The 27,039-nt window shown below is 36.1% G+C and overlaps 1 protein-coding gene across 2 annotated transcripts in view; it reads left to right on the top strand.

Moving 5' to 3' along the window:
- LOC150096230 (gem-associated protein 8-like) overlaps positions 1-27,039 on the top strand; it is a 68,195-nt gene that overhangs the window by 792 nt on the left and 40,364 nt on the right. Inside the window, exons 1-2 of one of the 2 annotated variants that reach the window (XM_090409165.1) lie at positions 12,155-12,246; positions 22,287-22,791. In XM_090409165.1, coding sequence (XP_090265291.1) covers positions 22,335-22,791 — 457 coding nt within the window. In that variant the 5' untranslated portion in view covers positions 12,155-12,246; positions 22,287-22,334. Of the gene's footprint in view, positions 1-12,154; positions 12,247-22,286; positions 22,792-27,039 lie in introns of those variants that run through there. The other variant, XM_090409164.1, reaches the window with a different exon arrangement.

The following is a 27,039-nucleotide window of genomic DNA, read 5'->3' as shown; positions in this document are numbered from 1 at the left end:
AGTAGTAGTTGTAATTCGATGATTAAGTAGAGGAAATAGTGAGTTGTATATAGTGGAGTTTTGCCTGCCTGCAATGAGTTATTGGAGGTACCATGTAATGATTTATTTAGTTGACTTCCTATCACACCAGCTTTGCTAATGTTGTCTATTTCTGTATTTAATTTTACGTCTTCACTAAAAATTGTGGGCTAGATAGCTGAAACATTATACTTGTTTTTGTATAGACTTGCACTAGATTTATTTAGAAGTATACCATCATCTGCATAAAGTAAAGATTTGATATTAACATCTCCAGTTTTGATACCACTTTTTTTTTTTTCATAATGTGATCTCTACAGATGATGAATAACAGTGGAGATATGATTTAACATCAAACCATCTTTTTGTGCTTCTTTCAGTTCTATCTGCCAATTTGCAACTTATATATAGACTGTGTTGTGCACTGCTCTCTTTACACCATATAAATGTAGCATTTTGAACAGCTTTTCCATTGGCACCTTCTCATATGTCTTTTCCAGCTCTACACAACTAAAATAATTGATTCTCTTTTTTTTCCTCATGATTTCTCATCTGTTTGTCTTGAGGTGAAAATAAGATCCTGACGACACCCATATGATCTGAATTCAGCTTGTTCTCGAAACTTCCCTTCCACAGTTTTTCTTAGCTATTTATTAAGTATACATCTATAAATTTTACCAATAACACTCGGTAAGATCTTGATTCAGGAGAACACCGACACTGGGTTTACTGGTTCATGATATTCACAGATTCCAAGGGAGTGGAAGGAGGTTAAAATTGCTCTACTGCATAAAGGTGGTGATAAGGTTGAAGCTTCAAATTATAGGCCTATCTGGAGTTGTGGTGAAAGTACTGGAGAAATTGGTGAGAAAGTAGGATACAGAAATGGATTGATAACAGCGGTATTCCCCATGGTTATTAGCATGGGTTTGTTAAAGGAAGCTCATGTTTTATTAATTCTAACTGATAAGCTTAGGTGTTGACAGTTATTCATCACTTAATTTTAACATGCTGTGTTGTGCTCTGATGCTGATTTGAAATTCAGAAAAATATAAGCAAGTTAATAAAACATCTTTTTATGAAATAGTTCGTTTGGTGTTTTTAATACCATTAAAAATAAGGCATTTTTTTGCTAACTTATGTACTATAACAAGGTGACAAATACTTTCGACAGGGAAGATGCATGTACAGCAGTGTACTTGGATTTTGCAAAAGCTTTTGATAGCCTGCCACATGACAAACTTAAGTTGAAACAGATGGGATTGGATAACAGACCTCTGAGTTGGATCAGTGACTAGGTATCAGAAAGTTGTATATGGGGGTGCAGTATCCTCAAAGAAGGTCACTAGTAGCATACTGCAGTGGTCAGTTTGGGGACCATTGTTGTTAAATTTGTGTTAATGATATTGGGATGGGTTTAGCTAGTGATATGAGCTGATGCAAAATTGGGGAGAGCAATGCAGAGTCAAGCAGATGTTATGGCCTTACAGGAAGACTTGAATAGATTGCATGAATGAGCAGATACTTCTGTCAGTTCAATGTTGCAAAGTGTAAGGTTTGAGATTTGGTAAGCAGTGATGAGATGCAAAGCAAAATATACACTTGGTGGGGAAACTTTAAAGGAAGTAGAGATGAGAGATCTATGAATGATGGTGGACAAGGACCCGAAATTAAAGGGCCACAATTTGAAGATGGATACATCGGATAATGGCAATGATGCAGAGGATCTTTATTGCTGTCATGCAGAAATAAAGAGGTAATGATGCCATTGTATAATGCCTTGATCAGGATGATTGTTCACAGATTTGGTTGATGGGTTTTCATGGTGACAAGGTTATGTTGGAAAGGGTTCAGAGAAGATTCACAAAGTGATCTTTGGAATGTGGAGTCTGAGGACAAATTGAGAGAATGTAAGTTGCAAAGCCTCATGAATAGGAGGAAGAATATGACTAAGACATATTAGCTAGTCAGTGGTTATCAGATTGACATGGAAGAGATTTTTCATAGAATGGGAGAGGGAGCATGTAGAACAAGAAGCCATCACTGGAAACTGTGTAAGGAGGGTGTGAGCAGAGGAGTGAGAAGGTTCTTTTCATGGAGAGTGGTTGGTGAATGCAATGCATTACCTGAGTGTGTTGTGAATGTAGACAGATTGAATCAGTTTAAGGTACGGTTCGATGAGCATTGTGTTCAATAGTGTGTACCTCCTATGATGAGTGTGACTCCGTGGAAGTCAGATGATGATGATAATAATATAGATAAACCAACTAGTTTTGCCACATATGCTAGTGACTTCTTCTAGGTTAGGAAGAACAAAAAAAAAAAAAAAAAAAATACAATAAGGGATAAGCACGAATCGTTACATAACTAAAACCAAATATATAGGAACTGTTATACAAAAGTAATAAAACAAACTCATGCAGCATGGATGCTGTCATGGGTCCATCATTGTTCAGTAGGTATGCATGATAGTTGGGAGAAAACTTAGTCCGAAAAGTTAGTTTAGAGAACAAGCAGAATTCAGACCAAACAGATGTTGTCAGGATCAGATTTTCACCTTAAGACTTGAGAAAGTAGTTTTTTTTTTACCTCTCGAAATTGCCAATTTTCTGAAATCTCATGACATAATAGTGGCTTTCAAGTCCATTGTGACAATACTGGCCTTATTATGTTTTCACCTAAGGACCCATAATCCTTTCAACAAACATCCTGGAGTTTACAATATTCCATGTTCTTGTGGCCTAGCTTACATAGGGCAAGCATCTAAAACAGTGCTTCCCAAACTTCTGGATATCACGGCCCTCTTTGGAAAAATTTAAATATTTCACGGCCCCCCTCGAAAAAAATCGTAATATAGGCATATAGACATACGTTATTATAATATTTATTGTATTTATATTCAATACAAAACATACAGAGCGAATATTGCAAAAATCAAATGCAAATATTACATTTTTAGCATCTTACATACAGATTTGACATGGCACATTATCTCATATTTTTATATAGATAGATATATTGTTATTACACATTTGCAGTACAAGCACATGAAACGTAAAATGATTAGTAATAAACAAAGAATTAAAAACATAAAAGAAATTTAATAACAATTTAATGCGATGGATGTGTTTCAATGCTGCTACGCCATATCAAGTGAAATATTTGAAACTGCAATTCTTAGATTTCTGCTTTGAAATGAAACTTATATGAATAAGCTTATATTTACTCATATTCATTAAGTGCCAAAATATGCAGGAATCAAAATTTGTGAACCCGCACCAGTGTGTGATTTTTTTCATTAAAATATAAAAAATAACAAAAAAGAAATAATAAAAATTAAATACGTTTCTTTTAAGATAAAAAATATCTTCTTAGTCTTAAAACATTTCAATTTGTTTTCATTATTTTTTACCTCAACAAAACCTGCGGCCCACAGTTTGGGAAGCGCTGATCTAGAAGTTTGGAAATTAGACAAAAAGAGCATATTGGGGACGTTACCAAAGAAGACAGCGCAGGTCTAGTTTTCCACTTCTCCCACATGCACCACAGTATTAACCCGGTGCTGGTGAGGTAGGAAAATGTAACAAAAGTGGTAAGGTGGGGTCCTACCGACCCACCCAAATAATATAGTGTATTATAGAAATCCATATATTTTTAATCAATATTAGTGGATTCTTCCTCACAGTCTTGTTGTGTATCAGACTCATGGTTACTGACTAATTCTAAATCAATTTCACTATCATCATTTCCACTAAATGGCTCCTTGTCTGTCAAAGCGTCATCTATAAGTTGACGTAACCTCTGTTCTTCCTGCTCTGGTAAGAAAAAAAAAAGATATTATTCTCAAAATACCCTCTAAATATTTACGAAAACGTATTTGTTTATAGTTGGTATGTAAAAATATAGAAGGCACAGCAGTAACAATAATATTTTAGTAGAATATACATGAAAACAACTTACGTTTTGGAAGTAAATATAGTTAAACTTTTGGTAAGGTGGGGTCTGGTGGCCCCTAGCACACTTTACACCTCTGCACACTAAACTTGCTTGCACACAACAGCCTCTGGTCTATGGTGTCGAGTAGCAGGTTATGGGAGTGGAAGCTATACTGAGGCATGATTCACTGCCACACATTGTTAAAAAGTTAGTCAATTTAAAATCTTTGGGGTCTGTGACATCCCACCTTACTAAAGCTGGGTTAAATGGGACAAGAGCTGCATGTCAGATGCGAAGAAATGATATTCTTGGTTTCAACACTTTATCCAACTGTAAACAAAGTTTGTGCATGAAGGCACTTCATGACTGGGCTACTTGTATATAGAGACGTTGTTTTTTTTTTTTTTTTTATATCCGTGTGTGGTTCCGCCCCATTCCTCGACTGCCCCTTAGGACTGATTGAGCCCTCCTAACGATGGATTAAGTACTGTATCCTATGACTAGCCTGTGTGTACATGGGGCCGATTTGCCTGCTTACAGGATGAAAACCCCCAGATAAACTGGGGGTTGAAAAGCCTACTAAAGTCCACACCCAAGAACGATTAACTTGGCTATGGCTGAGAATGATCCTTAAGCTTCTCACGTCATCGACAGGAATTGAACCTAGGACACTCCTTCCCCAGGCATATGGTTGCAAAGTGCATAGCCACTAGGCTAACCATGCGGACATAGAGACTAATGACTTTACATCAATTGCCTCATTATCCCGTAATGCTATGCATTATGGGAAGGGCCACTACCCAAATTGGTTTTGACCTTTATTGTGGTCTCATCAATGGGAGCCATACCCAGAAGTGATACCAAGATTAAAGTAACAGATATCATATTTCCATAGACAAGTAGTAAAGGTGTCACACCTTATTACTGAAATACTCTACATTAGAGATAATGTTGAAAGTTTTTCACTTAGTTTATACTATAAATTAGAGATGCCAAGAAATTATATTCTTATAATCTTCATTTCATTCTTTATCCAACTGTAAGCAAACGAAGTTTGCACGGTCTGGCTCTCACTGATGAGACCTCAAAGGTCGAAACCGGTCTGGGTAGTGGCCCTTTCCATAATGCATAGTATTGCGCATTTTCTTAAGGATATGTGTTGCATTATGGGATACCAAGGCAATTGACGTTAGCCTCTAGATACAAGTATCTCACTCGTGAAGCAACTTCGCATGCAAACTTTGTTTGCTTACACTTGGATAAAGGATGAAACTAAAAATGTAATTTCTTGATAGTTTTAATTTATAGAAGACAACTTCAGTGCATGCAACATCGAGTCTGCAATGGTTATCGATTCACGAGGCAAACTCAAAGAAACCAAGGAATGATTTTATGTGATATTTTGTATTCACTTATTAGATCTTTCTGCATGTCAGACTTTAACTTTTCTGCCAACTATCATGCATACTTACTGACCCATGCCAGCTTCCATGCTCCATGTTTTTTGTTTTTCACTTTTCTGTAAGATTTAGAAGCCCTTTGGTCAGCAAGACCTGAGTTTGATTCCATCAGTGATGTGAGGAACCTTTATCTGGTCTCTTTCAATGAAAGGTGAGTTAGCCAGTCTCATACGGAGTTAGGAGTTTTTTCACCTGGAAACATGGGTTTTTGACCCCTAGAACAGTGCTTCCCAAACTGTGGCCCATGGCCCCCTTGGGAGCCGTAGGTTTTGTTGAGGGGGCCGTGAAATAATGAAAACAAATTTAAAACATTTTAAGACTAAGTAGATTTTTTTTTTATCTTAAAAGAAACATTTAATTTTTATTATTTATTATTTCTTTTTTGTTATTTTTATATTTTAATGGAAAAAAAAAATCACACATTGGTGCGTGTTCACAAATTTTTGCTTCCTGTGTATTTCAGCGCTTAATGAATATTAGTAAATATATGCTTATTCATATAAGTTTCATTTCAAAGCAGAAATCTAAGAATTGTAGTTTCAAATATTTCACCTGATATTGGTGTAGCAGCATTGAAACACATCCATCGCATTAAATTGTTATTAAACTTTTATGTTTTTAATTCTTTGTTTATTACTAATCGTTTTACGTTTCATGTGCTTGTACTGCAAATGTGTAATAACAATATATCTATCTATATAAAAATATGAGATAATGTGCCATGTCAAATCTGTATGTAAGATGCTAAAAATGTAATATTTGCATTTGATTTTTGCAATATTCGCTCTGTATGTCTTGTACTGAATATAAATACAATAAATATTATAATAATATATGTCTGTATTACGAATTTTTTTCGAGGTGGGGGGGGGGGCTGTGAAATATTTTAATTTTTCCAAAGGAGCCCTGATATCCAGAAGTTTGGGAAGCACTGCCCTAGAACAGGCAAACCCTTCCTAAGGAACAGATGGGAAGGATAGGATAGAGTAACATTTCCTACGTTTGGTTTTAGTTATGTAATTGGTTCATTTTTATCGCTTATATATTTTGCTTTTTCTAATTCAGAAGAAGCTACTAGCATATGTGGCAAAACCAGTTGAACTATCTATATTATCACGGCATGTAAAACCCAGTGTTAGTTTTGTTACTTGTTTTTTGGTCAAAATGTATGTACTCATCAGTCAGTAGTTAAATTCCTCTGTAATTGTTACATTGTTTTATTTTCCTTTTTATAGATGGGTACCACGAGAGCTCTACCATATGGAATTCTACCCTGTGATCATACCTTCTGAATTATGCAATGTAGCCACTATAGAATTCTGCTTTCATATTTGAGCATTTGTGGTTGAATATTATCTACTCCAGCTGCCTTTCCACGGGTTTTTGACAGCTTTTTCTGTGTTGAGTATTGTTTCATTTAGCAATCTTTCAAAGTTACTGGAGGCATCTAGAATATGTCTTCAGTTTTTCATGTTACCTTCATCTGTAATTCCTTTTACAGTACTCTTTTCTCTATTTCTAAACTTTTTTCCCATAGTGCCTAGAATATTTTGCCACCTTCCTGGTACTTATTTTCTGTGTTCTTATAAAGTCTTTCCATGACTTTTGTTTAGGTTTATACAGCACTTTGCTTTGTTCTGTCATCATCTACACCAGCGCTTCCCAAACTGTGGGCCGTGGTCCCCTTGGGGGCCGTAAGTTTTGTTGAGGGGGGCTGTGAAATAATGAAAACAAATTTAAAATGTTTTAAGACTAAGTAGATTTTTTTATTTTAAAAGAAACGTATTTAACTTTTATTATTTATTATTTCTTTTTTTGTTATTTTTCATATTTTAATGGGAAAATTCACATTGGTGTTGGTTCACAAACTTTGCTTCCTGCGTATTTCGGCACTTAATGAATATTAGTAAATATTGCTTATTCATATGTTTCATTTCAAAGCAGTGGTTAATTGTATTTACTTTGAATGCTCTCCAGGGAAGCCCCAGATCTTCCTGTCCCTTTCATCGTGCGTTCGTAATCAGGGACTGTTGATATTGACTTTATATACATATCAAAACTCGTTTTATATTATCACTGTCATCCGAGCTAGTTTTCTGTTACCAATAAAAGTTTCGCATATACTTCACACATGAAAAAAAGCTTAAACAAGTTCATGTGGGGAGTTAGTAACTTGGTTGCAGTGGTAAACAGCACCCCTCCCTAACAGCCACTATACTGCAGAGGCAATAAAAACAAGTACTTTTTATTATGCCAGTGAATAAGGTATGAGGCGTCTGTGTAACATATTTCTCAACAAATTGTGCAATTAGAGACAACTGGGATAAAAACACACTAATTAATGAATCACATGTCCCCTCATACAGAAACTATGCTGTATAGACTGAAACAAAACCATATAATGCATGGGCAAACACAGTATCTAACTAAAAACTATTGTTATTAATTAGATGTGTGTGAGTTCAATTTCCGAAAGCAGCAATAAAATTCAACCGAACGTGTTAAAATTCGTAAAAGTGTTAAAACTAAGTAATATATATATAAATAATGAATGTTATGGCAGTTTCACATATGGAATTCGGTTGAAGAGAGTTAGCATTTCAACTCAATTGTTAGCTATGCTTTTATCTTTCGGTTGCGCGATCTTTTGTTAATACCACACCAATCATGTGCACGTTTTAATAACCTGCCTTTGCTGTCTGTTTCGCGTTAGGCTTAATTACCGTAAAGGGAGAAAAGTCACAAAAGAGAAAAATGTTCCTGGTCCAGGGATTCCCTTATTCAGGTGATATTCACTAATTTCATGTTATCAGTCTGTGATGTGCCAGTATCGGTAAGTGGTGATATTATTTGATCTATTCCAGATCAAATAATATCACCTTGATATCATCTCTAACCCTGAGATGGATAAGCGGCTGATAAAAAAAAAAAATTTTAAAAAAAATTCCCGCGAACAATCAGAAGAAGCAGAAACAGACTCAAAAAAAAAAAAGACAGTATTTCATATTTTACCAGAACAGCCCACATCGTCTTCAGAACCAAACGGCAAGAGGCAAAAAATATAATATTTGCATTTGATTTTTGCAATATTCGCTGTGTATGTTTTGTATTGAATATAAATACAATAAATATTATTATAATAATATATCTCTCTATTATGATTTTTTTTCGAGGGGGGCCGTGAAATATTTTACTTTTTGCAAAGGGGGCCCTGACATCCAGAAGTTTGGGAAGCACTGATCTACACCAATGCCATCTATTGCCCACCACCAGTAGTATTTTTTGTCTGCAAATTGCATATGGTCTGAAGGCTGATTTTTCTGTATGTGGGATTAAAACCTTGAGTTTCCTGGAGAAAAAGCTCTTCTGCATGTGTATGGGATTGATTAACACCTTGAGTTGAAGAAAGAAAAAAAACATAAAAATTCCTCCCCCTCACGATGAGAATTGAACTTGAGCCTTTTCCAATCAAAACGGCACAATGTACTGTCGTTCTTCTGATTATGCTACAGAGGCATGCCAGTTTTGTAACTTGAATAATATTTGTATATTTGAATCTACTGTTCACCTCTGCAAGCTGCTTTGCTTTGATTTGTTTTAAAACTTTCTTACATACTCTTCTTTTAAGAAATCATTTTATCCTACTCAAAACTGAATGGTGATCGGTTTTTATACCTTTGTGTCCTGAATTAGCAGGAAAACATTCCTATCAGTAATAACATAGTGAATGAGACTATTTTATATCTTCTCTCCATGTGAATTTGTGAACATTTTTATGTTGGAATGTGTCATTAATAACTAGTTGCTGTCCTTGTCAGATATCCATTGAGTACTTACCATTATTAACTTTCTCCAGATTTTCCCAAAACATTTCTATATATTTGGTAATTATTTCCTATGCTACTGTTTAGATCTTCATCAAGGACTAACTTTTTTTTTTTTTTTTTTCCTTTTTCATAGTATCAGCTGCTTTCTGTAGTGCCTTGAAAAATTCCACTTTCCACTTCTTCCTTAGTAGAACCCTCTGGGATGATACATACAAATAAGCCTCATTGTCTACTTCTCCATTCTCATATTTGCCCATGTTACTCTACTTCTTATGGCCTGCCATTCAATGAGATCATAGTTCTATTTAGTGCTGAATACCATAGTTACTCCTCCTTTTCCCTCATCATTATTGCCTGAATATGACATCTTCTATTTGTTACTTGTCCATGCACTTAGCCTAGTGGCTTTGCACTTTGCAACCATATTTGCAACTAACTCCATCTGGGGAAGGAGTGTCCTTGGTTCAATTCCCGTTGACGACATGAGGAGCTAAAGGATCTTCCTCAGCCATAGCCAGGTGAGCCAGTCTTGGGCATGGAGAGCAGGGTTTTTTCGTGCAGTTTATCTGGGGTTTTTCATCCCACAAGCAGGCAAACTGGTTGAGGACACACACGGATTACAGTCAGGAATATTGACCCAGCCATATGGCAGTTCTGGAGCTCGGATAAAATTTGGGGGGACTTAGATGATGGTGCCGTACATTCCCATAAAGAGAACTTACGTTGTACCATCACACAGAAATGAATTAATTTGTTACGTAAATAGATCGCACTTTTTTTTTTGTCTTGTTTGTTTATGTAACACCTATTATGTCACTCTGATGGTGTCAGTCTTGAAGTCTGCTGATGTTGAGTGGTGATATTGCAGTATCTGTTGGCATGAGTGCTGGAGGAGACAAGTTGTCAAGAAACATACAAAAAAAAAGTTTGTTTTTTGAACAACTGGCGATCATAATCCTTAGGAAAAAGTGTGGGGGAAGACTTACAAGCACAGATGCAGGTGAAAAACTTGCAACTGTGTGTGTGTGCGTGGAGGTGGGGAAATGGTGGTATCTAGTTCAGCAGAAAAGTGCCCATGAAAATACCTGTAAAAGAGGAATGAGGCAGAATCAGAATTTCTGTGAGAAAGTGACTGGAATAGAGAACAGAGAAAACACTAACTGGATTGTTCTCCTCTGCATATCGTGGAACATGTTTAGAGATGTTTTCTAAGTTAGAGAGATTATAATTTTTGCAATATTAGAATTTCAAATATTTTGTCTCGATTAGAGAGCTTGATATTATCAAAGGTGAGGAGAGGTGATGTCATCTTTCTTGAGTGAAAGAAGACTGATTTGAGTATTTGTGGCATTGGAAATTAACTATATTGGCCTTATCCCACTGAAATATAGCCTGCAGATCAATGTTTTTAAGATATGGATTATAGAAGATAACTAGGAATATTTGTAATTTGCAAAACTGAACATGTTAGTGTTAGATGGTCATTTATAAATAAAGAAAGAACATTGGCTAAGAATTGTGGTGTATTCTGTCACTGATGGGAATCCTGTAGAAAGGAAGCCATCCACTATGATAGGTATTGAATGACCAGAGAGGAAATTGGCAATCCAGTTGCAAAAATTAGACCATGAGATGGTAAGTAGGCATTTGTGTCAGACTTGATCAAATGCCTTGGAAATGTCTACAGTAACCATATAGAAATGTTTTACCAAGGTTTATGTGAAACTTCCCATCCATCTCTGGATATATATCTTGTATCCAATAAATACAACAGTAGTGTGATAGTGGCTTTTATCTTTCTCTGGCATGAGTTGAAGAGTTTATTTTCATGCTGTAATTTCATTTCAATTTGTACTATAGACGGTACACCATGGAATGACATCAATTTTGAAGTAATATAAGTTTCTATATCTACGCTATTCAGGATTCTTCTGATGTGCTTTTCTGACAAGACTAGCGGAGGAGGCATGAAGTTAGCAGTTCATACATAGAAATTTAAAAGAACATGACTGCTGTCCAAGTGTCCATATGTATTTGCATTTTATTAGGCACTCTGATGATAAATGTTTCACTGGCCTGACAGATGTTTTGAACTGTGGTTGGTTCTTTTCAGAGACCAAGTAGAAATCTTAAGAGCAAGAACTCTTTCAGTACTAAAATATATATAATGTCAGAGAAATGTATTTTTCATGAATGAACTCTGAGTTTTATCATCAGAGTGCCAAGAATACAGAATACAATCCATGGCACATTGCATTTTAGTACTGGAAGAGAGTTCTTGCTCTTAAGATTTCAAGCCAAGGATCGTGTTCTCATAAGTTCTCTGGTCAACATTATGATGCTTTCATAGTTTCTACAAACATTTTGCTTTGAAATAATATTGGATCTTTTAATATCTGCTATTTTTATATAATTTGTCTTTGAAAATGAAGCTGTATGGCTCTTTCTTAATTAGCAGTTCATAAATGGCAAGGACTTTAGCATGATCATCATTTCAGGAGTCAGAAGAGTAGGATGCTAGGAGTTCAGTTTTTCTCTCTGGAATGTTGAAGTGGAAACGTGGATACATGGAACTTGCTCCACCCCACTGGCCTTTGCATGGGACCAGAATGCTCGGCTGGTTTGAGCATGTAGCAGATTGACCTTTCAAAGTCTGATATGAATTTGCGGATGTTTGTTGCATAGTTATGTAGCAGATTACGTGGGATGTTGAGCATCAAGTCACTTGCAATATCAAATTTGACTCTTTCAGAGCCTTTTGGATTTGCTGTTGCATGTTGAGTTTTGGTTTCAAGCTATTTGTAATATATTAAATTCTTTTGTTGGATTGCTTTGGCACATCTGCTGGAAAGAGTAGAAATAATGTTAATCCGTTTATACTCTAGTGCCAAAGGACACAAGACAGAATAGGGGTGAAGAATCTTTTGCAGAAAAGAGACTTGTATGGGGTTATTGTAGTATTTATCAAGAAAAGATAGTTGACATTACAGCATATCAGAGAACTGGTAAGTGATCAATGGCATTCAGAGAGAAGTGTGTGTGTGTGTGTGTGTGTGTGTGTGTGTGTGTGTGTGTGTGTGTGTGTGTGTGTGTGTGTGAGCGAGCTATCAGGTATTCCTGTTGGCATATGGGGACAGTTTGCGAAAAATAGTTTTTCTGATTTTTAATCAATGAAATTGGAAGAGGAAAGCATGTCTAAGTTGCAAATGTTTTTATGAAAAATAATATCTGGCATGCAGTCACTTTTGAGCATAAAATTCTCTGAACCAAGAAACAAACAAACAAACAAAAAAAAAAAAAAAACAGGTTTTCCTATTGTTAATCTATCAATAAATCTCTAGACTAGGATACATCCTTTACTTGCACCTGATTTTACATCAGATCATCTTCTTGTGCTGCCTTCATGTCTGACTGCTAACTTATTACAATTTAGATATAGGCTGTTGCTCTGTAGAATATCTCATTTACTCCATATTATTGTAGTGCTTAAAATAGCTTTTCTTTTCACACATGCCTTTTTCCAGATCTATAAAACTTACAAATCCTTGTTATATTTCCTTAAGTTTGCAACTTTGTCTTAAGGTGAAAATCTTATCTTCACTACCCCTATTTGGTCTGAACCCAGTTTACTCTTCAAGTTTGTTCCACGGTTTTTCTCAATTTCTTCTTGAGTGAATTTGCATAAATCTTATCTGGAACACTCAGAAGAATTTCTCTATAAATCTTATGCTGCCAGCTTGTGATCAGTGGTAACATGAAATCTTGTTCAAGAACCTATAAACATCCCCAAGAGTTTCTCTTAGCAGTGCATTGTTCTGGCAGGACACACTTTTGCAGACAGTGCATTTAAACTTGAATGCTGAACAAATTTTGCATTTACTTAGAAAGGCTAGAGACATATAGCAGAAGACCTTAGTAAGGTCTTCTGCTGTATGTCTTTTGTATGTATGTGCTTATTGTCATTTGTTTAATGCTCTAACTCTTTTACAATCGTTTCTTCTAGTCCTCAGTTTTCAAACGAATGCCATATTGCTGCTAAATGTATAAATGACAGAAAGATGTTTCTTGATTTCCAATGACCAAATGTGGTAATTGCATATGCTCGTCATAGTAAGGTCACTGCTTACTGTACCATTTATCTTTTGTCCTCTTTGGATCCCATTTTGAAGACAAGTAGGATAGACAGGTTGCAGTGAATCAATATGATAGGAATTTAACTATTTTTTAATGCTTGTGTCTGAGTCATGATTGGTTTCTTTAAGAGAAAAATTTTAAAATAAAGAAACATTGTTTTCTTACTTCTAGTAGTTTTAACTAGCATCATCAGAACCAGACTGACAGACTTAAAAAAATATATTTATATTAGAAAGCACTGCAAAATTGATTCAGGCATGTGTACAACAGTGTGATAATTATAACAGAAAAATCTGTGGTTCTATAAATGAAGTCATTGCTTGTATATCACATAAGCTACAAATTCAAATTCTTTATGAAACTTGGATGGTCATAAAAACCCTGCTATTGACAAGATTGTATAATCTCTTGAAGCTATCTCTGTGAAAGTAGTACAATAAATAATTTTTTTTAAAAATGTTTCTCTTGTGGATGACATGACTGCAGTCTCCCATATCCATGAGATTATTTATTATCATTCAGGCCTCCATGGAGTCAAGAGACTTATTGCAGGAAGTCCTTCCTAGGAAACACAGTCTATTATACTACTCTCTGAACTCATTGACCGTTCTTGCTCTCACCACTCTATCAGGCAATGCATTCCACAGTTTCACCACTCTCCACGCAAAGAAACCACTCCTTACCCTCTTGCTCACAGCTTCCTTTCGTAACTTCCTGGATGCCCCCTTGTCATCATCGCTCCTTCCCGCTGTTCCACCAAGTGAAAGAACTCCCCCAGTGTCAACCCTGCCTCTCAACAGTTTAAAAGTATCGATCATGTCACCTCTCCTTCTTCTATCCATGAAACTCTGCAGTCCACATTCCCTCAGCCGATCCTCATAATTAACATTGTACAGTCCTGAAATCATCTTTATCTGCCTCTGCATCCTCTCCACAGTTAATTTATCCTCTTCAAAACCTGGAGACCAAATTAGAGAACAATAGTCTAAGTGTGGTCTGATCAGGATCTTATACATGGAATGATAACTCTTCTATTTCTGCAGGTCAGTGTCCTTTTCAGTGTTGCAGCAATCCTCAGGTTACCTTCACCACCTTGCAATATGTTCCCTAAATTTCAGGTTTCTATTAATCATCCCAGATCCCTTGCCTCCCCTACTTCCTCTAGCAGCTTCAATCGAGTATGCAGCCTCCTATCGATATCCCAAACTTCAAGACTACATTTGCTGCATTAAACTGATACTCCCATTCATTTGCCCATCTGTCTAGTTTATTCAAATCCTCTTGCAGGACTGCCACATCTGCACTATTACTAATAACCCTTCCCAGCTTCATATCATCTGCAAACAACTGAATATCCTCTTGCAATTCATGGACATTGTCATTGATATAAAGGTTAAACAGTACAGGTCCCGGTACTGAGCCCTGTGGAACCCCCACCTCTGCAACCTTCTGCTTCCTTGATCCCACCATATGATCCTTTGGTCCTACCATACACAACTCTCTGAACTTATCAGCCAATCCTGAATCCAGTTGACTAATCTGACATCTGAACCCATATGCTGTAACTTAAATATCAGCTTATCATGTGGCACCCTGTCAAATGCCTTTGCAAAATCCAAAAAAAGGCAGTATATGCCTTTCCCTCATCAACTGCTTTTTCACTTTATTATAAAAGGTAATCATATTACTAAAGCAAGAGTGCCCCTTAACAAATCCATGTTGATTCTCACAGATAACATTACCTTCATCTGTCCAATGCTGTATATAGTCCTTCACTAATTTCTCCAAGACCTTAACTACTGATGACACACAAACTGGCCTATAATTAGACCCTTCCAGTCTGCTACCACCCTTATGCAATGGCACTATCTTACTTTCCTTCCATTCCTTGGGTACCTTTCCCATAGCCAGACTTTTATCGAAGAGCTGTCAGTTCTTTAGCACATTCTCTCAAAACTCGTGGTGAAATACCATCCAGTCCCACTGCTTTACTGACATCCAGAGTACTCAGTATTTGGAACACGCTCTCCTCTAAACCTCGAACCTGCCCTATCCCTTTAGTATTAAAATTTACTCCTCCAGGATGAAATACTCTAATAAAGTGTTCATTGAACAATTCCATTATGTCCTCTGCATCAGTCACTCTATTCCCATTTTTATCCCACAACGTCATCCTTCCACAATCATTTCTCCTCCTACTGGCCATATAGCTTAAAAAAATAAAAAAAATAAAAAAAAAAACCTAGGATTTTTTTTGGATCTTAGCACCAAATTCTTCTCATATTCCAGTTTTGTCTTCCTCATCATACTAGTCACTCTCCTGGCCTGAGTCTTATATTCTTCATGCACCATGCACCTCCTCTCCTTATATCTCTTCTATAATCTCTTTTTCACCTGCAGTTCCTGTTTGTCATCCACTTTACACCAAATTGTGTCTGCTTCTTCAGTCGTGGAATACAGCTTATTGCTGCTAACAAATATTCCTTCACTATTTCTCAAGCACTAATGATATCCTGACCTTCCAATTCTGCCCTCCATGGAACTGTCCCAAATTGATGTCCAAAACTATTATAATCACCTGCCTTATAATTCCACATATGTTCCCTTTTCTTTGATACTTCTGCATGTCTATTCATCTTCCATGTCAAAATCACATGGTCACTCTCTCTCCAACTGGGGGAGAGATGTCATCTCAGTTATCAGCTCTTCTGATGCTATGACCAAATATCCAAAACCTCTTGTTCCCTCTATTACATGTTGCCTAAGACATTTGCCCCTCAAGAATTCTAGAAATTCCATTCTCTTATTACTACATGCATTTTCCTCTTCCCAGCTTATACTGCTGTAGTTAAAATCTCCCATAACAATCATTCTTCTTGCACTTGCCAAGCTCAATTGCCTAAACATCTCCTGCTCCCCACCCTCTGTGCTCCTCGGTCTGTAGCAACACCCCACTAAATATCTTGTCTTGACTACTTCTACCTCACACCATATGCTTTCAAAGCCATTGGTGTCACTGCCTTTGAAAGCCTCCACTCTTAGAGGACATGTCATCACTTATCATAATCAGTACTCCACCACCACCACCTATCCTACTGAATAATGCTGTATCTTGCTATTTCTATTACTATATCATCTTCCATCAACCACGTCTCAGTGATCCCAATAATCTTTGGCCAGGCTGACGCTTTCAGTGACACCAATTCATCTCCTTTATTCCGGATACTTCTGGCATTAGTATGAAGCATAAAAATGTGGCTGCTTCTATACTTATCATTATCTCCTGCAGATCCCACTGGACTCAGTGTTACCTGATGTCATCCTGCTTCCCCTAAGCACCCATTCCCACAAGAGGCCACCCCCTGCTACCATCCACCCTGGGAACTCTAGTTTCCCTGCATTGACACGTCGACTCGTTCAGAAAATAGCAACCTCTCCAGATGGCTACGTCCTTCCTCATTCAAATGCAAGCAGTCTCTCATATTCTTCCTGTCCTCAATGCCCTCCAAGCATCCACATATTCAAATCCTCTCTTCTTACACATTCTGGCTATTATGCTATTCATTATTACTGCTCTTCTGATAAGCTCTTCATTATCATACCTAGGTAACACACACAATCTTTCCTCTTTGCGTTTTCTTTTGTACAACCTCAAGCAAAAATCTCAGATCTCTCGCCACTCAATTTACACTGCCTCTCAAGTCATTCATGCCCACCATCACAATCATTTCATCCACCCTTTCACCTTACTTAATTACCATAGCCACACTTTGTATCGTTCCTCCAGGAAACACTCCTCTGGCATCCTGTGTTGCACACCACAGATCATAGAGTCTCCATACATCACATCTCTTAATACTCTGTTCTTTGATTGCTCACCTCTATCCCTCTCCTCTAACCCTTTCTCTGTGTTTCCCTACTTACCTGCTGTCTTGGCATCACTCTATCCCTGGTCAGCACTCCCTCACATTCTTCTCACTTCCTCTCTCTCTCTGTTTCCATTCTCTCCTCTTCCATCATTCCCATACCTCTCTCATTCTCTCTCTCTCTCTCTCTTCTACTGTTTCTGTTCTCTCCTCTTCTATCATTCCAATAACTCTCTCTCACTCCTCCTGTGATTTGCCTTGCATTCATCTCTTCCATTTGCCTACTCTCATCTTTTATACTTCTCATCTCATTCCCTAGACATTCCACCTCTTCTTTCAGCTCGGCTATCTCTTTACAAGTTAGTCACTCTTACTCGCCATTCATCCTCCCAATCAAGACCATCTCCGAAAACTTCACAATCGTTCAAGTCTTCCCCGCTCTTCTTTTTTAATTCATATTTCACTCTTTATTCTCACGTATCGCAATACTCGTCTCTCGAGATTCACTCGCTCCTGATGCAACGAGGTCGGATATCGTAACTCACTGAACTCCTCCCATTGCCTAATTTTATGTATATATGCACTCCCTTCTCTCACCCACCATATATCCAACTGCTGGGACGCACACATGCCACAAAATTTTTTATTATGTTACACAAAATAGTCCTTGAATGGGGGAGGACTTGGTGATGCCCAATTTGTAATTGGAGCTGCAGCTGCCGCCATCATTAATTTAGTGCCAAGGAACTATTACAACTAAATGCTAAATACTGTTATATGCTCTACTATATGCTAATTTACTTACACTTTACTACTACTATATTTACTATACTAAATAACAAAAAACTTATCTTCTTCCACTACAGATACGTCCAACTCTGGCCTTGTCTTCTCGGTAACCCAAAAATAACACAATATAGCAACTAAAGTCCAAAAGCAGCACCACTAAAGAACACTTGTGTTACTGAGGGGAAAAAAAACAATGTAACTTAGATGGAGATTAAACATTAAATCACTTTTGTTTAGGTTTGGATAATATAGGAAGATTTTTGAAACAGATGTTTAAATTTGAAGCAGCTGTGGTATAATGGAGTCATGTTTTCAATGTATTGTGTGATCTATAGCTAAAGCATGGTCTGCATGTGTTGATTTTTCATGTTGGTGAAATCGCAGTCTGTATGTTTCTCCCTTCTAATTCCTGTGGAATAACCAGTCTGTCCATCATAATTTAAATTACTTGAACAAGGAATCCTATAAATTCCTAAAGAAACTGAGCTGAATCTTGTTCAGCTGAATGATAACATTTGGACCTCTGCTGAAATCAATACCACACCCTTCCATCCGTAGAATGTGTGATATTTTTTGTTGGCAGCATGAAAAATGTCTTGAAGATCATAGTGAATAATTTGCCTGTATTTGTGTAAGAAGATTTTCATATTTTAGAATAAGATTAAACTGGGTTTTTTATGGACCAATGAATTTAATGATAAATTATGCCAACAAGTTTCACCAGCTGGGCTGTCTGGCTTCTTCAGGGCATACAAAATGGTAAAGGCAACTCAAAGTCACTAGTACATAGAATAAATGTATAAAATATAACATAAATTAAAAAAGACGTATGATATCATACGCATGGACCGTGTGTTTCATTAGCTATTGTTGTGTGTGCATGCTCTGTAGGTTGCAGCGAAATTAAATTCCTGCAAGCTTAGCGATCTTATTAGGATTTTCCATATGTCAGGCAAGATCATTCCTTGATTTCTGTTCAGGGTGCTTTTAGAACGGAGAACCACTGTAGCTTCTTTGAAATTGCGACACTGGAAATCTTCTAGATAAGGCATGGAACTTTTGTCCCATTCAGTGATTTGGCTTGTGTTGAAGAAGTGAAAGGCTAATCCGGAGCTATCTATTTTGTTGTTTTTAACATCCCCTACGTGTTCCTTTTTTCTTATTTCAAGACTTCTTGATGTCTGACCTATATAGTTTAAACCACAAGAGCAAGGGATGTTGTATACTCCCGCGTATTTGAAGGCATTGCTGTCTTTTGGTGACCTTAATATGTTTTGGATCGTCTTGATCGGTTTGAGAGTTACTCTTTTTCTTCTGATATGAAGCTGGTGGCTCTATTTTTGATTCTAGCATGTGTATGATGCTAAGTTTTTGAGAAATGTGGTGAGTAGACGAAAAGTGAATTTGATTTTCTGGTGGAAGGAATTTATCTTTGTTAGAAAGTCAAAAAGTGCTGTTTTAGTGTTTCTCCAAATTGTAAAAATGTCATCAACATACCTCCACCATACTAATGGCTTGGGGTCTAATTGGGAAAGGATGTCATTTTCTATTTTCTCCATGAATTGATCTGTGCACGGAGGAGATAGGGGACTGCTCATAGCCAAGCCAGTTAGTTGTTCGTATATATAGTGTCATTCCATTTAAAGAAGTTTGATTCGAGGCACTGACAGAAGAGATTAGCAGTATCTTGAGGATACAAATTGTGTAAAATGTTGATAATTTCTTCTACTGGGTTGTTGGTGAATAAAGATACCACGTCCAGGCTGGCAACAATGTCTGTTTCAAAAATAGAGATGTTTTTCAATTGAGCAATGAAGTGCTTTGAATTCTTTATGTAAGTATCAGCGTTTCGAATATGATCCTTTAGGAGACAGGTGAGATGTTCAGACAGTAAGTAGGTTGGAGAATTTCTTCCATTCACTATGGGGTGTAGAGGGACTCCACTTTTGTGAACTTTAGGAGAACCGTATAATCGCAGTGTCACTGGGTGCAACGACTTTAATCTCCATTGTAGATCTGTAGGCCAACTGTTCATATTCCGTAATAAATTATTTGTGACCTCGTGGTTTTTCCATGTAGGGTCTGAATCTAATATCTAATAAGTTGATGTATCTGAGAGTATCTCTGTGATCTTAGCAGTGTAGTCTTTGGTGTTAAGGATAACTGTCGAGTTTCCTTTCTCAGCCTTTAAAATTATGATTTGTTTTTCCTTCTTCAAGGTGGAGAGAGCTCTCTTTTCTGAAGGTGTTATATTTTGGTTTGGTGGTCTTGACAACAAAAGGATAACAGTGCTCTTAAATCTAAGCTCATTGGTCATTGTTTCAGACAAAGATGAAAGTGCAGTCTCTATGTTGCTAATAATATCAACCTTTGGAATATGCTTAGGTGCAATAGCAAAATTGAATCCTTTCTTGAGTATGCTAACTTCTGGTTGTGTTAAGTAATGGTCAGAGAGGTTACAGATTACTTTGTCCTCAGGCAGGCTGGGTTTAGAGTTGACTTCTTTCGTATAACGTATTAACATTTTTAATTTGACTTTTTTTTGCTGATAAGAAAAGCCTTGTTGAAACTATCATGTATCATTCTTGTAGAAAGGCTTATACATTGACAACACATGACTATTAAATTATTTAAGGAATTTACAGCATATACTGGAATATTAATTAAAAGAAACTTTAATAAATACTTATATTTTGGCAATGTCACATTGCCAAATTATGCGATGGAGAGCCTTCTGTGAAGAGAAACGGTGTTTCAATTTAACACAATTTGGGATTACAGCGTTTTTAGGAAGGTCAAACGATTGTCTTGATAGCTTCAACTTCAGTTTGCCATATTGGCAGGCCTTGCTGCGATAGAATCTCTGTGGATGATAGTAATTCTTGTAGAAAGGCTTATACGTTGGCAACACATGACTATTAAATTATTTTAGGAATTTACAACGTATACTGGAATATTAATTAAAAGAAACTTTAATAAATACTTCCTATATTTCGGCAATGTCACATTGCCATCTTCATGGGAACATACAACTATGACGTGCACGCAGGCACTACAAAAAAGTGCACTTTTTTTGTAGTGAAATTTATGAATGATGTTGAAGTTCCTGCATCTCTTTGAGATCTTTAGATGGTTTAAGAGTCTAACATATGAGTTTCTCAAAACAACATACCTTGTGTTTCATAGTCCCATCGAGTCTGTTCATTGTATTTTTTTTTTTTTTTTCCCATTAACTTAATTTTAGAATAAGATTACATTGGGTTTTTTATGGACCAATGAATTTAATTATAAATGATAAATTATGCCAACAAGTTTCAGAACTGGGCTGTCCCTTTTTTCTTATTTCAAGACTACTTGATGTCTGACCTATGTAGTTTAAACCACAAAAGCAAAGGATGTTGTATACTCTTGTGTATTTGAAGTCATTGTTGTCTTTTGGTGACCTTGATATGTTTCTGATCATCTCAATCGGTATGAAAGTTACTCTAAGGGATGGCAATCGAGGATTTATATTGAGTCTTGGCAGATTGTTATCGTGTGGGGTTGCTATGAAGTATCTTTTTAATTAGATTTCTTGGATAGCCATCGTTAAAAAAAAAAAAAAAACCAGTGTAACCTTATTTTAAAATTAAGTTAGTGGCCAAAAAATAAAAATGTAAGTGTGTGTGTGTGTGCGCGTGCGTGTGTGTGTGTATACGCACAAGTTTTTCATATATTAAAAGCAGTACCCTAAATTTCATACCCTTTATTTCAGCAATTCTTTTAATCTAGGCTGTATTATGTATTTAAATTTCTGATATGTATATGTAGTTAAGCTTACTCAATCAACAAGACATTTAATGAAATGTTTAGACAATTTGCAGTTGATTTTTAATGTGAGAACAGCTGTCTCTGTCGCCACTTAGCACAAAGTATTAAACATCGTGAAATCGTATTGCTATTCATAGTGCAAAGCATCATGCTATTACAGTAAACTTATAGTATTGCATGATAGTACCTTTTTATATTGTTATTGACTTATCATACAAAAGTAATATTAAAAAGCTGCAGAAATTTCTCCCTGAGATTTGATAGATTTGCTCTCAGTAGATAGGTAGGTGTGAAATACACCTTTTTTGATTCTTGGACCATTTCTTCTGTACTTTATATATTTACATTAATTACACTAAATGTCTTTAGCATTATCATGTTGGTCTTTTTTAATATTTTGAAATGCAAACTATATTTTTGGCATTGATTTTTTATTTGTTGCTCAGTTTCAGAAAATAAAGAATAAAAGGAGGAAGAAGCAGCGCAAATTAAGCATGTGGTATCAGAGCCCTATTTTTAATAGATACTGGCATTATTATGAGCAAGTGAACAGATGGTATAAGCATCATCTTTTAAGCTCACAACTGGCTGCACGTAAGAATTATATTTTAGGGTCAGAAATATCGGCACATGTCACTACTATTAGTGGATCAATGTTAAATCCATTCCAATTTGAATCAATGTCAGATCCACTTTGCATGTTGCGGGCATTATCGTCTCCTCTTCCTGCGAATACTCATTTATTGGATTATCCTCCCCACTCGGAACACTCACTCTCAGAAATTGGAACTTCTGAATTGGAAGCTATGGAAGAATGGTGTGACGACTATGAAGAGGAAGATGGATTTTGGGAAGATAAAGAAGAAAGTGAGGATTTGCAATTTGAAATGCATCTCACTGAAGACATGATTGCTTTTATTGAACATTCAGAAAAGCACAGGCAAGAACAAAGTAAGTATTAATTCAGTGTGATGATTTATATTGAGGATTTATATTGAGCTTGAAATGAAATAATGACTTTTACAATGTCAAATTTCATTTTAATTTTTAATGATTCTGCCATTGATTCCATCTGTAGTCTCTAGTCTTTAATCAAGTGCTTTATTTCTAACTCATCTCTCAGATTCATAAGTTAAAATTGGTTTGAATGATATCTTGTATGCAGGTAGTGTAAGTGTTTTGACTAATTTCTCTGTTATTTTGAATAAATGTATTTATTTATAAATGAAAACTTAAACTCTGTAATAATGAAACATATGCTGGCTGCAACTACAGCAATATTGTTTATTTCATATAAATTTATTCATTTATCGGATTCCATCAGGAATGGACATCCTATAGAACAAATGAATTATTTCAGTTATTTGGGCACAATTTTAGGAAGTTTTCCAGCTTATTTCCCCAGTTTTGGTCTTTTTATTGCTAATTTTCATGCCAAATTTGTTACTGTTGTTATTCAGTTTAATTGAGGAATTCTAGAGACTTGCAGTGGATTTATTTAGGAGAACACAATTTGCATACAGCAAAAAGTTAAGGGTGATACTTCTAATTCAAATATCAGCTTTAATACCACTTTTATTTCATAATATGATCCATATAGTTAATAAATAAGACTGGAGAAAGATTGCACTGTTTTCTTGCACCTGATTTTTACATCAGACCTACCTTTCCTGTACTTCCTTCAATTGTAATTTAAATGTAGACTATGTATTACACTAGAACATTCATTTATCCCAATATAATTGTAGTGTAATGAACAGGATTTCTCTTGGTACTTTGTATCCTTTTTCCAAATATTTGTCAATATCATAATTTTCTCCTGATAACCTCTGTTTGTTTTGAACCCAGCTTATTTTCCAAGTTTTTCTTCCACAATTTTCCTTATCCTCTTTTCAAATACAGTCATACCCCGATTTATGCGAATCTGGAGTTACGCGGTTTCATATATGTACGTATTCCTGTCCCGCTTCACGCCTCACCACTAGTCGTATCTTTCCAGTGCCGGCCGCATTCGCCAGTGTCGCACGTGCTGTGAACAAGCACTGACATGTTTCATGCGGTCTCCATTCATACACGATTTTTTTGTAGTCTACAAACCTTGCGATTGTTTAATGTTATGTTCTTGATAAAAATTTTATCACATAAAAAATAATGATGTCATCTAAAAGAAGCAAGTCTGATTCTTCTACAGCTAGCAAGAAAAGAAAAACATTGACTTTGGAAACAAAACTCAACATTATTAAGGATTTTGAAGGTGGAATGAAAATTGTGAGCTAGCAAAGAAATTCGATGTACAGGAATCCACAGTAAGAACAATCATAAAAGAAAGGTTTTGGAGGACATAGATTCTGACAAGGAACGAATTGTAGCCACAAGGCAAGGAATAAAAAAAATCATTAGCTTGCTATGAAGAAATTTTGCGTGACAAGAAAAAAGACATTATGCCGTCAGATGAATCTATTAGATTTTATGAAACCATCGAAATAACTTTTTTTTTTATGTGTGAAAAACTACAATTATGATTATATTTCTGAAAAAATTTACGTGTTTTTGTAAACCTATGGTCCCAATTAACTAATATTTTGTATGTTTGTATACAAAATTATACCCCAAGTTATGCGAATTCGACTTGCGTGCTTTTTGTTGGTCCCACCTACCACGTAACTTCGGGGTATGACTGTATATTTGTGTAAATCTTAACTGGAACATTTAGTAAAGCAACTCCTCTGTAATTCATTATTTTTCTTTTTGTGCATGGGTACTATGAGAACTCTATTCTAGTAATGAAATTAGTTCTACTGATCATTTCTTCTGAATTATGCAATGAAGTCACTGTCCAACTTTTATAACTGTACCTGAGCATTTCTAGTCAGAATCGGATAAAGGAAATGGCTACACTATAACTGCTAGACATTGCAAAAGCATTTGACAGAATACTGCATAGGAAACTATTACATAAGTTGAAGCAAATGGGCATGGATGGGGTAGGTGGCTGATAGACACATCAGAGGGTGGTGTGTGGTGGAGTGAATCAAGGCAAATGAGGATGACTAGTGGATTGACCTAGGGCTGTGTATTAGGACCACTACTCTTTAATTTGTATATTAATGATATAGTGGAAGATTTGAAAGATGATATTCAGTTGCTTGCTGATGATGATGCAAAACTAGGGAGTGCAATAGTTGATTCGACCACATTGACTTCTGTACACAGATTTGGTCATCTGTGTTTCTTGATGATCGGGAGGTGGTGGAGCAGATTCACAGACAAGTGATCAAGCTGGTGATAGGTCTGTGGAATGTTCCCTATGAGGATAGATTGAGGGTGTATGGATTGCAGAGTTTAGCTGACAGGCAGAGGAGAGGGGATATGATAGAAACTTATAAATTACTAAAGGGGTTCTATAAGAGTGATGCAGAAGAAATTTTTCAATATATAAGGAGTAGGGAAAAATTAGAGGTTGCACTTGGAAGCTTAGAGAGGTAAATGAGAGTGGAATGGATTGCCAGAGGTGGTTGTGAGTGCCCCTACAGTGAATAGGTTTTAGGAGATGTATAATAGGTATTGTGTTAATGCATAGTGGATCTCCAACAATGAATCCTTTGACTCCATGGAATACCTCTATAAATAATTTCATCTACTCAAGCAGCTTTCCCACATTTCAGGTTGTGGAGAGCTTTTTCTAGCTCAAGGTGATTTTTTACACCCACACCTACCTGATTGCATCCTCTTGAATGTTTTCTACTACTGTTCTCTTGCTATTTGTTTCATTTAACCACCTTTCTAAGTACTTATTCTGTACATTAAGAATATCTTTATCTTCAATTTTTGTATTACTTTTATCATCCTTGATGCCATTTTACAGTACTCTTGTTTCCATTTCTAAGGTTTTTCCAAAGCCTCCTGAACAATGTCATATTTCTCTTATATTCTTACCAGTCGTTCCATGCCTATTTTGTTTAAGCTGCATGTATTTTATTTACTTACATGTATTTTGTGTGTATTTTCTTAGGACTTTGGTCTGGCGACTTATTTGCTAGGAACTTTCTATATGCTTTCTTCTTTTCTAGAACAGCCCTGTGTCCACCATGAAGTTCTGATTTTTCTATCATTGCAGATAACTTCACATACTTGCTTTCCTTTCTGAATATTAATGTTTGCTTCAAACTTTGGTTCTTCTTGCTTTTGAATTATTTCATTTTTTTCCTTTAATAATGTTTGTATAGGTGAGTCTGCAGTTTATCTGTAAAATTTTAGTTGTTAATTTTAATTTTGTTTAAAACCTTTATACGTGATTTTTTTCTTTTCAGTGTGATATTCAGATCACAACTTCAGATCCCCTGTACACTCTTGTATCCTGAATGGTGTGAAGATGCCACTATCAACAATAATATAGACCATAGGTGGCCAACAGCAGGGCCCCATGCGGCCGGTAACGTGATTTTGTACAGCCTGCGGCAGGATAAAAACCTATATTAAATTATATGTATTATCAGTTTAGCTATTAGTTTTGACTGCAGGATTTTCTGGTTATATTCATTATTTCTGATGACAGAAATAATTTATATTCTCAACACTGAATCAAAATTGCTTTAAAAAGATTACTCAATTTATAAAATCTACTGCTTCTCTGTGCGAATTGTAGTAGTGGGAGTGGTAGATTTCTATGTGCTCCAGAGTAACGCATCATTGAAAGTCACTTGCTCTGCTTTTGTTACAGTGATCAGTTTCACAGTTAACAGTGTTATTGTTGCTTGTGTCTCCTGGTCAGTTACCTCAGCCTTTTGTGTATTATGAGTAAGAAATGTAAGATCTGTGAAGAAAACAGGTCATTTCAGGAGAAATAGGAAAATGAATTTCTGTTTATAAACAGTAATGACAACAAATCATGCCTTGTGTGTTTGCAAGTATTGTCTGTGCACAAGGAATATAACCTCAAATGTCACTACATACAGCACCATGCCGCTAAATACCAAGGATGGACAAGTATGTACTAAAATTGTACGTAATTTGAAGAGAAAGGTTAGTGCTCAGAAATCTATTTTTACTAAACCAGCATCAATGCAAAAAAGCTCACTCTTGGCATCGTTTGTTGTAAGCACAGAGATAGCAAAAGCAAAAAAAAATCATTATCTGTTCTGTGAAAATGGCATGTGTATTTGGGGAAGATAAAATTGCCAGCGAGTTTGAAAGTGTCTT

The sequence above is a fragment of the Typopeltis vanoorti genome, chromosome 19, assembly GCF_054136105.1.
Source record: "Typopeltis vanoorti isolate ZY-2024b chromosome 19, IOZ_Tvanoo_1.0, whole genome shotgun sequence".
NCBI classification, from domain to species: Eukaryota; Metazoa; Arthropoda; class Arachnida; order Uropygi; family Thelyphonidae; genus Typopeltis; species Typopeltis vanoorti.
This window is presented reverse-complemented; position numbering and strand designations above follow the sequence as displayed.